The sequence below is a fragment of the Cnephaeus nilssonii genome, assembly GCF_951640355.1.
Source record: "Cnephaeus nilssonii genome assembly, chromosome: 12".
NCBI lineage: Eukaryota > Metazoa > Chordata > Mammalia > Chiroptera > Vespertilionidae > Cnephaeus > Cnephaeus nilssonii.
The window spans coordinates 67,348,408-67,364,082 of record NC_137083.1 but is presented as its reverse complement, the minus strand read 5'-3'; the positions used below and the strand labels follow the sequence as shown (position 1 = coordinate 67,364,082).

General features: G+C 37.8%; 1 protein-coding gene across 3 annotated transcripts in view; it reads right to left on the bottom strand.

Annotated features, from left to right (window-relative positions):
* The window catches only part of CADPS2 (calcium dependent secretion activator 2), a 484,731-nt gene that overhangs the window by 124,389 nt on the left and 344,667 nt on the right, over nt 1–15,675 (bottom strand). For all 3 annotated transcript variants that reach the window (XR_013814316.1, XM_079786439.1, XM_079786438.1), the window contains exon 14: nt 1,605–1,706. Coding sequence is in view for 2 of the 3 variants with exons in the window: in XM_079786439.1 (XP_079642565.1) it covers nt 1,605–1,706 (102 nt within the window). In the remaining variant the exon portion in view is untranslated. The remainder of the gene's footprint in view (nt 1–1,604; nt 1,707–15,675) is intronic.

The following is a 15,675-nucleotide window of genomic DNA, read 5'->3' as shown; positions in this document are numbered from 1 at the left end:
CCCTCATTCACTTACCTTAAGGTGATAGTACCAGCCCAGTTGAAATCACTAATGTAGGGGAACAGATCTACAGTATATTCTTTGAGAATTTCTTCCTTCAAGATCATTAAAAAAAAACACCCCACAGTCTAAAGCTTTTCATATTACAAATAAGAAAATTGAGGCCCAGAGCAGCTAGGCATACACTATTCAAATCCTACCTAATAAAAGAGTAATGTGCAAATTGACCGTCACGCCAACACACAAGATGGCTGCCCCCATGTGGTCAAAGATAGCTGCCCCCATGTGGACACAAGATGCCCATCACAAGATGGACAGCAGGGGAGAGCAGTTGTGGGTGATCAGGCCAGCAGGGGAGGGCAGTTAGGGGTGACCAGGCTGGCAGAGGAGGGTAGTTGTGGGGGACCAGGCTGCAGGGGAGGGCAGTTGTGGGGGACCAGGCCTGCACGGGAGGGCAGTTGGGGTTGACCAGCAGGGCCAGGCAGTTGGGGGGAACCAGGCCTGCAGGGGAGGGCAGTTAGGGGCGACCAGGGCAGCAGGGGAGGGCAGTTAGGGGCAATCGGGCTGACAGGGGAGCAGTTAGATGTCGATCAGGCTGGCAGGGGAGTGGTTAGGGGGCAATCAGGCAGGCAGGCAGGCGAGCGGTTGGGAGCCAGCATTCCTAGATTGTGAGAGGGATGTCCGATTGCCCATCGAACATCCCTCGAGGGGTCCCAGATGGAGAGGGTGCAGGCTGGGCTGACGGACACCCTGCCCCCCCGCCCCCGTGCATGAATTTCGTGCACCGGGCCTCTAGTGGTTAAATAACAATATTTTCAAATAGTGGTTAAATAACAATATTTTCAAATGGCTAAAGGGGAATATGAACTGAGCTCATTTTTTCAGTAAGTTCACATGGAATGATTACAATGACAGGCATGCTATAAGCCACAATGTGTAGACATGGCAACATTTTATTGGATCTAATGATAAGAGTGATAGAAAATGAAGTATATTGGCATATTTCTGTTTTTAACCCACTAAGTTCTACTGAGCTAACTATAATCAGGGGAAAAGAAATATTATCAAGATATTTATCTTTCATTCTGCAAATGTTTCATAGTATCAGTACTTAATTCTGAGCAAGGAAGTGTGCTAGGCACTGTGGTCCCTGTTCTCACAGAATGTAAATTTAAAAGAAATAAGTGACCCAAAAGATATGTGCCAGAACCATGTGATCAGTGCAAAGTACAGATAAGACTTCAGCTTTTCCAAAGAACTGAGAAAGGTTCTGCTTGAAGGCGGGACTTGAGAGTCTCCACGCCTGATGTCACAGAGAGAGGGAGGAACAGTCACCAGAGTTACCATGAAGAGACTATGCAGGAAGGAGAAATGCACAAGGCAAGTGAGAGGGACTCCGGGACAGACATTGCAGGGGGAGGGGCCTACTTAAATGAGCAGAGGAAACTGAATGGCAGGCTGAGAGGCAGACCACGGACGGATGAATGTGGAGAAGCTACTCCTAATTGTTGGGTAGTTGCAAAAAGTCATAAACATTTGCAGGCGATTGGATGGTTGAGTGAAGTAATAAAGCAAATACTTGTATTAATGAAGGGAGTACATACCTGAAATGGCTTATCTGATTTTCTAAAAGGAAAGACAGTCTCTCTTTTATCTCCTCAAATCTCTCTTTTTCTTCCATTGAAACTGTTCCGATTCCATCAGGCCTGAAAAACAATCAGAATCAGTCATTCTACTTTTATATATTTTATATTTATATCTACATCAGCACACACACATATATATATTTCCCTAAAAATCCAAATAATTAAGGAAAATGCATAGCAGTCTATAGTATACATATTACTTGTGTCTATAGTGAAAATTTATTGCAGACACTTATAGCCATTTACTTCATATTTGACCTGGAATTAATGGAATGGAATTATTCTCTTTTAGACAGCCTTCAAGGTAAAGGATTACAATACATATTTTCCATATCTACAGAAAACAATGACTAGTCCTTGAGAATGGCAGTGAAAAGTGTTTTGTAGCAGTATCAAACATTTGACCAATTAAATGAATATCCCCTGAATGGAAATATTAAAAAATACTGAATGCAAGCTAAAGTGTCTTAACGGCTTCTTTTCTTAATTAAACTAATGTAGAGTAAGGGATTTAATTTTAATTGTTGAAAGAAATGTAGACATCTTGTTTGGATACAAGTAGTGGTTTACTGTTCCACTCTTTTTGTTTGTTTAAATTTATGTGCTTATAAATAAAAATAAATATTTTAATAACAACATACAAAAAGACCATCAATGTTGCAAGATTTTTCTGTTTAACCAATATCCCTCTGGAGTCAATGTGAATTTTCATTAGGACTTTTAAAAGTAGCTATGAGGATGAAACAGAAATCTTCTTTTACTAAGATTAGCATATAAAATATAAGATATATCTAATGGCATGGATTTAGAATTTATTCTGTATCAATTTATGTTTCTGGTATATTGCAAAAATATGAAAATATAAAATTTAACTGTCTTTGTTAACACAGAGAAAAGGTATAGTAATCTCATATACAACATCTATTTATTTCAACAAATCTTTTTGCATTTAATAACTAACACCAATAATTTCTTCCCCTATTAGTTCATTTTTCTAAAAATTATATTTTAATTTTCAAAAGATTTATGCATTTCATTCCAATTTACTATTTTTTTAAATATATTTTATTGATTTTTTATAGAGAAGAAGGGAGAGGGATAGAGAGTCAGAAATGTCGATGGGAGAGAAACATCGACCAGTTGCCTCCTGCACACCTCCTACTTAGGGATGTGCCCACAACGAAGGTACATGCCCTTGACTGGAACCGAACCTGGGACCTTTCAGTCCGCAGGCCAACGCTCTATCCACTGAACCAAACCAGTTAGGCCCAATTTACTAATTTTTAACGTTTTTGTGAAAATAGGTGGAAATAAGGACTATGAAAAACAAATGCTTAAAATTAATTTCCAACAAGATTTTTATTTGATATTCCCACCGTTTTCTTTATATGTGTGTGTATGTGTGTGTGTGTGTGTGTGTGTATGATGCTTATAAACTAGTCAATTAGAATAAAAAGCAATTAAATTTTAAAGCTATACCTGTATCTCATTGACATAAAGACCTTTTATTTATATCAAAGCATCATTTAAGTTTGAAGTTTTTTTCCAATGTAGAGTAAATAATTTATTTCAGAAACTCGTGTGCTGCTAGGATTTATGCTTTGAAAATATTTCTTACAATTACATTTTGCTCCTAAGTAAGGAAAGATCAATTATTTCACTACATAATCAGAGTAATACATCACATTTTCCCCATCATTTGAATGTTAACTAAAGAAGAACTAATGGCAAAATATTGGCCTTTCAAATATTTTTAGAAAGAAGAAAAGAAAGTCTGGTCTATAAGTTATAAAGCAATTAAGTATGAGCAAGCTCCAATGTTTTATCATTTAATAATGGATTTTTTTCACATATTACTTCAGAGCCAATTCTCATTGAGCAAATGATAACACAAAACCCAGACTGCAACCTATGAATGAATCCATATTGACAATGATGACAAAAGTTCAACCGGAGAGTTCTATTTTACTCATCAATCTGGGAATCTTGACATTCCAACAAAAACCATAACTACATTATGCTATCTAATATATAATAATAAAAACATTCCACAAAGTTGCAGGTGGTTATTTCACTAAACACACTTATGCAAACTTGATAGAAAACAGCAAAGAACTCGTTCTGGTCACTGACATGCCCTTTGGCTTTGCTCTCTGACAGTGCCACCTGGTTCTATCTGAGTGAATTGTGCTGTTCACTTCAACTGTCGCCCAGTGATAGAGCACGTGGTCCTGTCACCGAGAACGCAGTGCCCACGGCCTACCTGGAGGGGAGCCGGGGCTTCGGGCAATGAAAAGCGAGAAAGGTAAGTCGGGGGAGCGTCACTTATGTCGATCTTCACTAAGATAAAGACCATTATACACAGTGAAGGGTCATCATTTTACTGAGTTTATTACTAAATTAGGTACATATCTGACAGATTAAACACATCATTTAATGCTGTGGAATTGCTCTTATTCTGAATATTAGGTATATGAAGCGGTGTTCTGTACCTAAATTATTGGGAGTACATGGTAACTTCACTGCAGTCAAGCCTGAAGGTAACAGCTCCTTCTAAAATGAGTCTTTCCAATAAATGCAAATACCTCCTGTGTCAATCAATATTTTCCTGTCATCATCATCATTAAAACAAACGTAGTGATTATCAATTACAAACTTTTGAATATGAGGTTGGTACTGTGCTAGCTGTTTTATATGCAGAACAACAGAAAATGCTCACAGCAACCTTTTCTGTAGTCTCCAAGGAAGGAGCCGCTAGGGTCCAGGGAGGTTAGGCTACTTCCCCCAGGTCACATGCTGGGTGCCAAAGCATGGCCTTCTGCATTTCAAAGCCAGTGCTCTTAATGTCCATGCCTTATTCCCCCCTCCTCCATTTTCACAGAAAAGAATAAAGAGCAATTTTTAAAGACCCATTAGAAAATGGAAGCTTTATTTGAGAAGCAATAATGGCAGCACCATTTTGAATACATGCACTTCAGACATTTTCTATGTTATGTGTATTAAAAGGCAAAGAACTTAAAAATTAATACAATTTTAAATGCCTATCATTGAATCAATTAAAAAAGACCTTAAAAAGGAAGTCCTAGAATGTACTCTTTCAGACACTACAAAATATGTTATTGCAGAAGCCTTGAGGAAAACTTGAACTAGTTATATTTTCCGACTGTTTATCAAGTAGACTCAGGGTAATAAGAGACTTAAAGTAACAGGTTCATAAACTCAGTTATAAAGTAACTAGCGTTCCTGTTGCAGGAAGAATCCTGCAATAGGGTTTCCTGCTGCACTTTACCCCGCCCCGCCTGCTCTCCTCCCTTGTCCCCCGCCTCGCCTTCTCCGCCAGCCCGCCTGCTTTTCTCCTTTCTCGTCCAGCCCACCTGCTCTCCTTCCTTCTCCCCTGGGCCCGCCTCCGCTCCTCCCTCCCCCCTCCCCCCGCATGCTTGCTTCTCCACAGCTTTGCTCCCTTCTGCAGCTCTTCGCTTCTTTCTACGCTGTTTTGATATGCAAATTAACCGCCATCTTGGTTGGGGTAATTTGCATGCGCGTCCTGATTGGCTGGTGGGCGTGGCTTGGGCATAGTGAAGGTGCGGTCAATTTGCATATTTGTCTATTATTAGGTAGGATTTCTATCAGCTGCACCTTCAAGTCATATCCAGAACCTGACCAGCCCTCACCACTTCCCCGGCTTCCCCTCTGGTTCCAGCCATCAGCTCTCCCCTGAGAACGGTGCCAGCCTCTTTGGTCACTCCTCTAGTCTCTTGTTTGAGTATTGGCAACAACTGTGAATCCTTTTCAAGCTAAGTCTTATCTTTGTAATGGTGGCAGTCATTTTAAAAGCCAAAGCCCTTATAATGGTCTACGAGACTTTATATGATCCTCCTACCCCACACTGACTCTCTGACCTCTTCCCCTTCCAGCAAGTCCTGTCACTCTAGGTAGCCTGGCCTCCTTTCTGTTTGCAAACATATGAAGTATGCTCTGCCCTGGGGCATCTGCATGTGCTGTCTCCACTGCCTGGGAGCTCTTTCCCTAGGCACACACACAGCTTGCTTGCTTCCTTCTCATCTCTACCGATTTGACTCAGGATTAGCAAGGTTATCGCTAATCATCCCAATATAAAGGTATAGTCTCTCTCATTCCCATAGGCCTCTTTTCCTTTATCAGGCTTTTTTGCTTGCCATTTTACATAATGCTATCATCCAACATGTGGCATATTTGTTTATAGTCTGCATCCTTTATGCTATACCTCTAGTGCTTAGAACATCTTGTTCATGTTCAATACTACATAAATGCCAAAGAAATGAATGAATGATATATAGACTATAAAAATATCAGTTATATAAGACTATGAGAATTTATGAAGTAGTACTATCACAGATATTGCTTTATTAGTGTTAACATGGCATAAATTATTTGGAACATTTGTTATGTAACAGTAGATAAAATAGGATTTTTTTTTTTTTTAAAGCAAACAGAGGCAGGTATTATAGTTAAGTATTCTGGGTAAAAAGATCTCTAACAAAAGTTAGCATGTATTTACACAGCAGAAAATTTTCAGTGTTTACTTGCCATTTTAGTTATTAGTAAAATTATTTACTTTAAATCTCAAGGATAAATTATTTTCCCTGTGATAATAAAAGTAAAAAGAACAATGCTTCTTTGACAATGATTAAAAGGCTGTGAAAATGTGGTTACTGAAAATTCTAATATAAGAGACCAATTTTATTATTTGAATGTTAATTTGGGTTTAACTCTATACTTATAATTAAATATTAAAGTGGTTCTGATGAGAAAGAAAAGTATTCTCATATATCAAGATTTAATATTTTTCTGTTTCTTTCCTGGGGCCTATAGTTATTGAAACTACATGATTTAATAATAGCAGAGTGTTCTCTGAAAGAAGTTCAAGATATGAACAAATTATAAAACACAGTGTAATAGTAGATACATATCTTTTAATTATAGATATTGTCAAATAAGTAATGACATGGAACTTCCTGCTGGCATTACACAAGCAGTTGAACACCAAATGCAGTTGTGTCTATGTTAATTATATTTCAAAGATTCTTAAAAAACAATTCATACAATAGCACCTTCTGCAAGTATCGCTTAATAGGTTTGATCTTATATGCGCCTATGGGTCACATTCTGTTTTAAGAGAAACTATCACACCTTGATTGTACACACACACAATATCTTTTTTGAAAGCCAGATTCATCCAAAAAACAGTTTCCACATACACTAAGGCCTATACCCGTGGTCGGCAAACTGTGGCTCGCGAGCCACATGCAGCTCTTTGGCCCCTTGAGTGTGGCTCTTCCACAAAATACCACAGCCTGGGCGAGTCTATTTTGAAGAAGTGGCATTAGAAGAAGTTTAAGTTTAAAAAATTTGGCTCTCAAAATAAATTTTAATCATTGTACTGTTGATATTTGGCTCTGTTGACTAATGAGTTTGCCGACCATTGGCCTATACAAATTAATTTCATTAAATTCCTCCATGATCTAAAGGATTTTATCATTTGTGCTATTCTTCAATCTGACAAACTAGGCATTTTAAAATAAACAGAATCCTTTATGTATACTGGACATCTTGGCATGGTTACCAATTCCTTCGGTAATGAGCACAACATAAGCTCTAGCAGTGGTTCTCAACCTTTTTAATGCTGCGAACCTTTAATACAGTTCCTCGTGTTGTGGTGACCCCTAACCATAAAATTATTTTCGTTGCTACTTCATAACTTTAATTTTGCTACTGTTATGAATCTAATGTAAATATGTGTTTTCCGATGGTCTTAGGCTCTACACTGTAGAGCGACCCACAGGTTGAGAACCGCCAGCAGTTCTTAGGCAACCCTGCTAGTGGTTCTCAACCTGTGGGTCGCTTTACAGTGTAGAGCCTAAGACCATCGGAAAACACAGATATTTACAGTACGATTCATTAACAGTAGCAAAATTACAGTAATGAAGAAGCAACAAAAATAATTGTATGGTTGGGGGTCACCACAACACGAGGAACTGTATTAAAGGGTCGCGGCATTAGAAAGGTTGAGAACCACTGCAAGGGACAAAGATTTTTTTTTAAGACAACTAAAAAAAAAACAAGAGGGATAAACAGTATAACTGATCCATTTTCTATGATCTCCGTGGCTTTTGGGATAGTTCAGATGAGAAATTAGTTTCAATGAAGTTAAAGGGTGAGTAGGCTATAGCTCAAGAAAGACCTAAGACAAAAGGGTATAAAACTGGATAACAGAGTCAGGCACTTGAGCACAAGACAAACGATCCATGAGGGAATCTTCCATATTCAGATATGGACTAATCCGGTAGCTTCACTTCCCTTAGTTGAACTGTTTACAGTTCACACATTTTATAGTCCTTTTTCCCAATCTAACACCAAATTTCAGCAACTCTTAAGGCCTATAAAAATGAATTTTGGCATGTTTAATATCCATTTTATCTGCGTGAGTTGGAGTAAAGAGATCTTACCGGCTGCCGACATGTTTTCATAATCAGTGGTCCTGTGATAAGCTCCAACTAAAAGGGTTAAATTGCCCAAGCATTTTGTGAACAATACAAATTGTAAGACCTTGGAGGATCATAGTGCAATCAAGGTGTATTAAAGAGTCTGAGAAGCCTGATAGTAAAGAAATCTGTTTAACTTCATTTGTTTTTAAATATATATTTTTATTGACTTCTGAGAGGAAGGGAGAGGAAGAGAGAGTTAGAAACATCTATGAGAGAGAATCATTGATTGGCTGCCTCCTTCATGCCCTCTACTGGGGATTAAGCTTGCAACCTGGGCATGTGCCCTTGACCAGAATAGGACCTAGAACCCAGGACCCTTCAGTCCGCAGGCAGATGCTCTGAGCCAAAGCGGCTTGGGCAAAAATCTGTTTAACTTTAAAGAACATGTCCCAAAGTTACTTAGTCATGGGATCTCCTCAAAATTCTCCACTTCAGTGCTGATGAGTTTTTTGTTTTGTTTTGTTTTTAATGAAAACTATAACATCTTCTATGATTATTTTCTCAATCACTTTCCTCAGCTGAGTAGGTTCTAGATGCTTGGGAGTAAATGTGACTTTGTCTTTATCATCTCTAGGAGTCTGCATATTGCCTGGAACAGAGTGCTCAGGAAGCCGGTGAGTTGAATAAATACACCAGAATTACCATTGTACAGAAAAGCCTGGGAAATTGATGAGACAGATTTTCTTCCCCCTCCACCACCCACCCCCTCCTTTCCAAAGCCATCATGTAAGTTTGCTTGTCCTGGCAGTTTGGTGGTTTGTGGTTAAAAACATTTTGCAAGCAAGACAAATGACTAAGTTTATGGTGCTTTTGGGTTTCTTATAGGGCTCTTTTCACCATCCCTCTCCTATGAGGAATGTATAACATCGTAGCTTCCTCTAAGAGATGAGAAGAGGAGAGATACCTAGAGTGTGGTATTTCTGAATTGTCAATTCTGCCTGCAGCACAGCAGGTAAAAGTCACTTTGCACTTCGTGTATTTCCCACCAATATCCATTTGTGAACAGAATAAAAAAGAGAGGAAGGCACAGCATGAGAATAAGAAATGATGGAAGAGGAAGGAGAAAAATCTCTTATTTTTGTTTCCCCAACTTATAACACCTCCTATTGTTTCAAATATAATGACAAATTATTTAGATGGTCATATATTACATAATCAGATTCCTTTTATTTCCCTGAAATTTTACATATCCAGAGAAGACATTAATTTGATCCCTTCACATTCACTGAGGTAGAAGAAATAGTTTTTCTATGAGACAATATTTTTAAGACAATTTAAAAATCATTCTTCTCTTTTTCCAAACACTCCTCCCTCCGACTCCTTTCCTTATTTGGATTTCCTACCACATTCTATTTTCTTTGGAGGTTTTTAAAGAGCAGACATTTCCACAGAGAAAGCAAGAACCTGACACTGTGAAGGAATGTGATTTTGTGACGTAGTTTTTGTGTTAAGGTAACAATATACTGAGGACAGTTACAAAAGGTGTTTGATAGCTGACCTGACCTGCAACCAAACTCACAAACATTCCTGGAGTAATCCAAATGAAAATCACGGCCGCACACAGCTCTAAAATTCAGGAGAAACAAAACACCAAGAGACTTTATGCTAAAAATAAAAAGTATTAATGTTAGCGAGTGTGTTCTCTGATGCCAACATCACCCTCTGCCACACTCCTAACATTAGTATTTTTCTTAAAAGACATGTTTTTTAATTAAAGGACTACAGACAAACTATCGTGGATGGAGGAATTCAGAAAAACACAGACACAAAAATTAAAATTTCCTATAAATGCACCAACTATAAATAACTGGCAGTACCATTTTGTAAATATAATTCTAGTTTCCATTCTATAAACCTATGAATAGTCTTGTACATTCTGATTTATAAGGTGATTCTTTTAATGAACTGTAAATATTTTTTACATCATTTAAATATTCTAACATATACTTTTTAGTGGAAGGATATTATTTCATTATTGGAATGTACCATAATTTATTAATAGAATACTCCATTAGTAAAAATCTAGACATTTCCCCCCTTTGTTTTTCCTACCATAAATTCTGCTGCAATAACAAATCTTACACATACATATAATCTTTATTGTTGAAAGTATTACAGATATTCCCTTTTTAAGAGATTAACCAAAGAATTTATATGCATAACCTATGGACACAAACAATACTATATATTTTTAACCCACCTCTAATTGTTTCCTTGGGATACATTTCTGAAAAAATATATACTTAATATATTTGTATTGATTTCTATATAGAGAGAGACTGAAACAACAATCTGCTGCCTCCTGCATGCCCTCTACTAAGGTTTGAGCCTGCAATTTGGGGATGTGCTCTGACTGGGAATCGAACCAGCGACCTCTTGGTACATGGGTCCATGCTCAACCACTAAACCACACTCTGAAAGTATATTGCTAGGTTGAATGGTGCTATGAATTGAATTCTGTCTCTCCTTCAAATCCATACCTTGAAGCCAATGTGACTGCATTTGAAGATAAGGCTTTAATGAGATAAATAGGTTAAATGAGGTCATAAGGATGAAGCCCTAAGCTGATAGGATTGGTGATTTTATAAAAGGTAGAAGAGTGAGATCTCTCTTCTGTTATACGAGGACACAGAGAGAAGGCAATCAACTGCAAGCCAGGAAGACAGTCCTCCCCAGAACCCAACCATTCTGACACCCTGATCTCAGAGTTCCAGTCTCCAGAACTGTGAGAAAATAAATTTCTGTTCTTTAACTTAAGATATTTTGGTATGGCCAAAATAATCAAGACAAATGGAATATTATTGGGCATTTGATACATATTGCAAAAGTGCTTTTTAAGAAAGCACTTATCAGCTTATACTCTGACCTATAGTCCATGAAATTATTAATTTCCCTGCAACTTCATCACCCATGGTCTTTTATCATTTGTTATGATAATTTTCAACTTTATACATAAAAAGACTATTTCATTGTTTCAATACATTAATTTCTATGGTACAAAATGACACAATTTTGCTGGTTATATACGGTCTTTCTGTGGGCCATAAAAACCATTGCATTTAATTAAGAACATTTAATTGTGAACTCTGCTTATGAAGAGTCCCAACATGTCACTTATAAAATTTGTAAACAGATGGCGAACGTCATTCTTTTACTTACTGAACAAATATGTATTGAGAACCTAGTTAGGTCCTGGGGATACAATATAAGCACAACAGAAGTGACCCCTACCCTAACAGAGTTTAAAGTAAGGAAAGGCATAAAAAAGAAAAATCAAACCATAAGTGTACAATTACATTTAAGAAGGGCAAAAGTACACAGACCTGATGTGGTTTAGATTTTCAAGGAATGATTCATTTTGGGGACAATTTAATCAGGTAGAATCTGCAGCAGAGAGGTCCAAGGAGGTTCTCCATAGAGATGTCTAATTTTTCCAAAATGCAAATTTCATCATGTGACTTCTGCTCCTAATATAGTCAACTTACTTGTTACTCTCCAAATCCCTCTTCACTACAAAACACCTAAACACTGAATAAATTATAGCAGGCACACTGTTAAATATTGTACTATACTTATAATAAGAAAAAAAGAAGTTATCCAAAAGGCAGGAAAACAAAAATTGAATCAGGAGCTAAAACCAAAGTAGGAGTAAAAGTGAACACCAGAGCTGCCTTGGAAGCAAATGCTGACACCAAGGAGGACTCTTGACAGCTATGCTCAAAGGACTCGACCACCAGGTCAGAGACCTAATGTGCATGGGCCACTAGACCTGAGATGCCTGTGAACAACAGGACCCTTGAGTAGGCTGTGCTATCAGTGAAAGGATGGCTAGAAAGAATAAAAAATCTTGCAACGGGAGGCAACAAGGAAGCCTGCCTGTATCCACCTCATAGACTGAGTGAGAATCTTTCCTGAGAATATGCATCATAGGCCTGACCTCATTGTATTGAGTACTACTGTGCAGTCAAGGGGTCTCCAAAATGAGAGAATATAGTAGCTCCAGTAGCACCCCTATCACCAAGTAAAGCAAGAGCAAATCCTTTTTGGAGGAAAGCATTTTCAAATAGGCCTTATAGAACTCCCACAGAGTGATTTCAAAGATGTGTATTTAGTACAAAAATGCTAGTTGCATAAGAAAATGGTGACCATAGCTTAAACATTGGATGAAATAGTAGATATAAATAACTAAAATACTGGCCAACATAAATATGTCAGCAAGGAAGAGGGTGATTGGAGTGAAATGTTCTAACTTCCACAGGAAGAGGGGAAATTTTATGATTAGTATAAGACTTTAAAAATATACATAGCCGAAACCGGTTTGGCTCAGTGGATAGAGCGTCGGCCTGCAGACTCAGGGGTCCCGGGTTAGATTCCGGTCAAGGGCATGTACATTGGTTGCGGGCACATCCCCAGTAGGGGATGTGCAAGAGGCAGCTGATCGATGTTTCTGACTCTCTATCACTCTCTCTTCCTCTCTGTAAAAAATCAATAAAATATATTAAAAAAAATATATACATATGGCCTGGCCGGAACCAAGAAGTCAGTACAATTCCTGGTCAGGGCACATGCTGAGGTTGCGGGCTTGAGGCATCTAATGGATGATGTTTCTCTCTTATCAATGTTTCTATCTCTCTATACCTCTCCTTTCCTCTCTCTCTAAAAATCAATAAACACATACTGGTATATTAAAAAAAAGACAAAAAACATACATATGACAAAATCTCAAATGTTGGACAATGTAAACTGTGAAAGAAAGAAAGAAAGAAAGAAAGAAAAAGCTTACAAACATGAGCCAAAAAAGGAAAGCCAAAAATGGCAGAAATGAATTTACTTATATAAATACACATGATAACTGTAAATGAACTAAATTGATTAAAAAATTTCATGTTGGATAATTAAATCAGAATCTAGTTTGCTATTTATAAGATGCACTAAAATACAAGAATATAGAAAAGCTAAAAGTATGAATAAACACATATCAGACAAATACTCACCAAAAGGCTAACATTAATAACTATCTAAATAAACTTTAATGAAAAATACATTATTAGTTATAAGAGGGCCACTAAATAATAATTTCTGTTCACTGGGAAGATTAAATAATTTTAAACTTAAGTGCAGTGATTAAGCAGCTTCAAACTATAAAAAGTAAAATTTGGCAGAAGTAAAAGGAAGAAGCCAATGGCAGTGGCGATTTCCATTCACCTTGGTCCCAATCCCACAGATCAAACTGGCAAATAATTAAGAAGAGTTTAGGAGATCTGAACCACGCAAATCCTGCTTGCCCTACTAAGCTACAGAGTAGACTTTTTTTCAGGCAACACGAAACATTTACAATATTTGGCAAATATTTGGCCAAAAGAAAGTCTCTCAGCAAGTTACGAAGAATCAGTATCACACAGATTACATTCTATGAACAGAAATAAGTTAGGTTAGATATCAGTTCTCAGGAAAAAAAACAAAAAAGGTTCACTTTCTTAGAAGTTTAAAACTACACTTATAAACAGCCCTTTGTTAAACAGAAATTATAATGACAAGTTAGAATTACTTAAGAATGAATTTTAATCAAATATTACATATAAAAATTTATATATGTAGTAAAAGCAGTGATTGGTGGGAATCTTCAATGCTTATGTTATAAAAGAAGAAAAACTAGTAACATCAAACAGGAAGTTAGCAAAAAATAACACAGAAAAGTAGAAAAAAGAAATAATCAAATTAAAGACAATATTTAATTAAATGGTTGACGACAAAAAGGGGTACACAGAGAAACTTACAGGGTGATGGGACTGTTTAGAATGACACTAGTGTAGTGAATATATGACTCTGTGTTTGTCAAAACCCACAGAACTATAAGAACTGGCCAGCACAGAACGTGAGCTTTACTGAATACAAACTTAAAGAAAACAAACCACACTGCACCAAACCAGATGCCGAAGGATCTCAGGATGGATTGCATATTGTGACCAGTGACACTAACTGTACTGTCTGCCATAACCTCACTAAAGAGAGTGGGGGAGAACAAAAGCTGTCCTACTGAACAGTGTTTGGACTGAAACTATAAAGCTACTGACTAAAAGACCTGTACACAAACACTGAATTCTAAGTAAACAGATGGTAGCTGCGGGAAGCCAGATTTCTCACTACTGAAGAGAGAAGCTACAGACAAGCAAGAAAGGAAGGATAACGTGGGCTGTGTGGTATTGGACTAGAGTTGGAGACATCAGGATGAACTAATGGGTTAGTAAATGAACATTTATAGCCTAGCTCTGTCCAGTGAGAGGGCCTGGAAGCAATGACAACCCAGTAGCAATGAGCATATCCATCATCCCGATCTTGTTTTCTAAATACCATTGGTAATAATAAAAGTGTAATATGCTAATTAGACCAGAGTCCTTCCAGACGACCTTCTGGATGAAGCTGGGCTGAGAGGGAAGCCTGGGTCCCAGGTGCTTGCCAGTGGCCAGAGGGAAGCCTGGGTCCCGGTTGCCAAAGGGAAGCTGGTGCTGGCAGCCAGGGGAAGGAAGGCCTACTCTTACATGAATTTCGTGCATCGGGCCTCTAGTTCTTTAATAAAAGGAATTAGGGCTCCTTGGAGAAATGACTGATTCTACGGTGGAGGCAGGGAAAATATAAGATGAGCTTGGGGCACGTTTTAGTACAAGAAAGAAAGAAAATGCTCAAAATGCTCAAAGTCACTAATCATCGGAGAGATGCAAATTAAAGGGACAATGAGATATCATCTCTCACCTGTCAGAAATCATCAACAAACAATAGGTGTTGGTGAGGATGTGGAGAAAAGGGAATGCAGACTAGTGTAACCACTGTGGAAAATAGTATGGAGTTTCCTCAAGAAGTTAAAAATGGAATTTCCATTTGACCCAGAGGTTCCACTTCTAGGAAAATATCCTAAGAAACCCAAAGCACCAATCAGAAAGAATATATGCACCCTTATGTTCATAGCAGTGCAATTTACAATAGCTAAGATTTGGAAACTGTCAAAGTGCCCATCCGCAGATGAGTGGATAAAAAAGCTGTTGTACATTTATACAATGGAATACAACACAGCTGTGAAAAAAAAAACTCTTACCATTTGCAGCAGCATGGAGGGACCTGGAGAGTATTATGCTAAGTGAAATAAGCCAGTCAGTGAAAGACAAGTATCACATGATCTCACTCATATATGGAATCTAATGAACAAAATAAACTGATGAAAAAGTCAGAGCTAGAGACACAGAAGCATGGAACAGACTGATAATTTCAGAGGGAAGGTGGGGGTGGGTGGGGTGGGCAGTGATTAACCGGGAAACTTATATGCACATATCTATAGCCCATGGACACAGACAATAGAGTGGTGAAGCCCTGGAAGTGGGGAGTGCAGGGAGGAGAGGGTCAATGGGAAAGAAAAAAAAACAAAGGGGACATCAGTAATACTTTTCAACAAAAAAGATTAAAAATAAAAAAGTGCTCAAAAAAAAAAAAAAAAGCCACCACAAAACCCAACA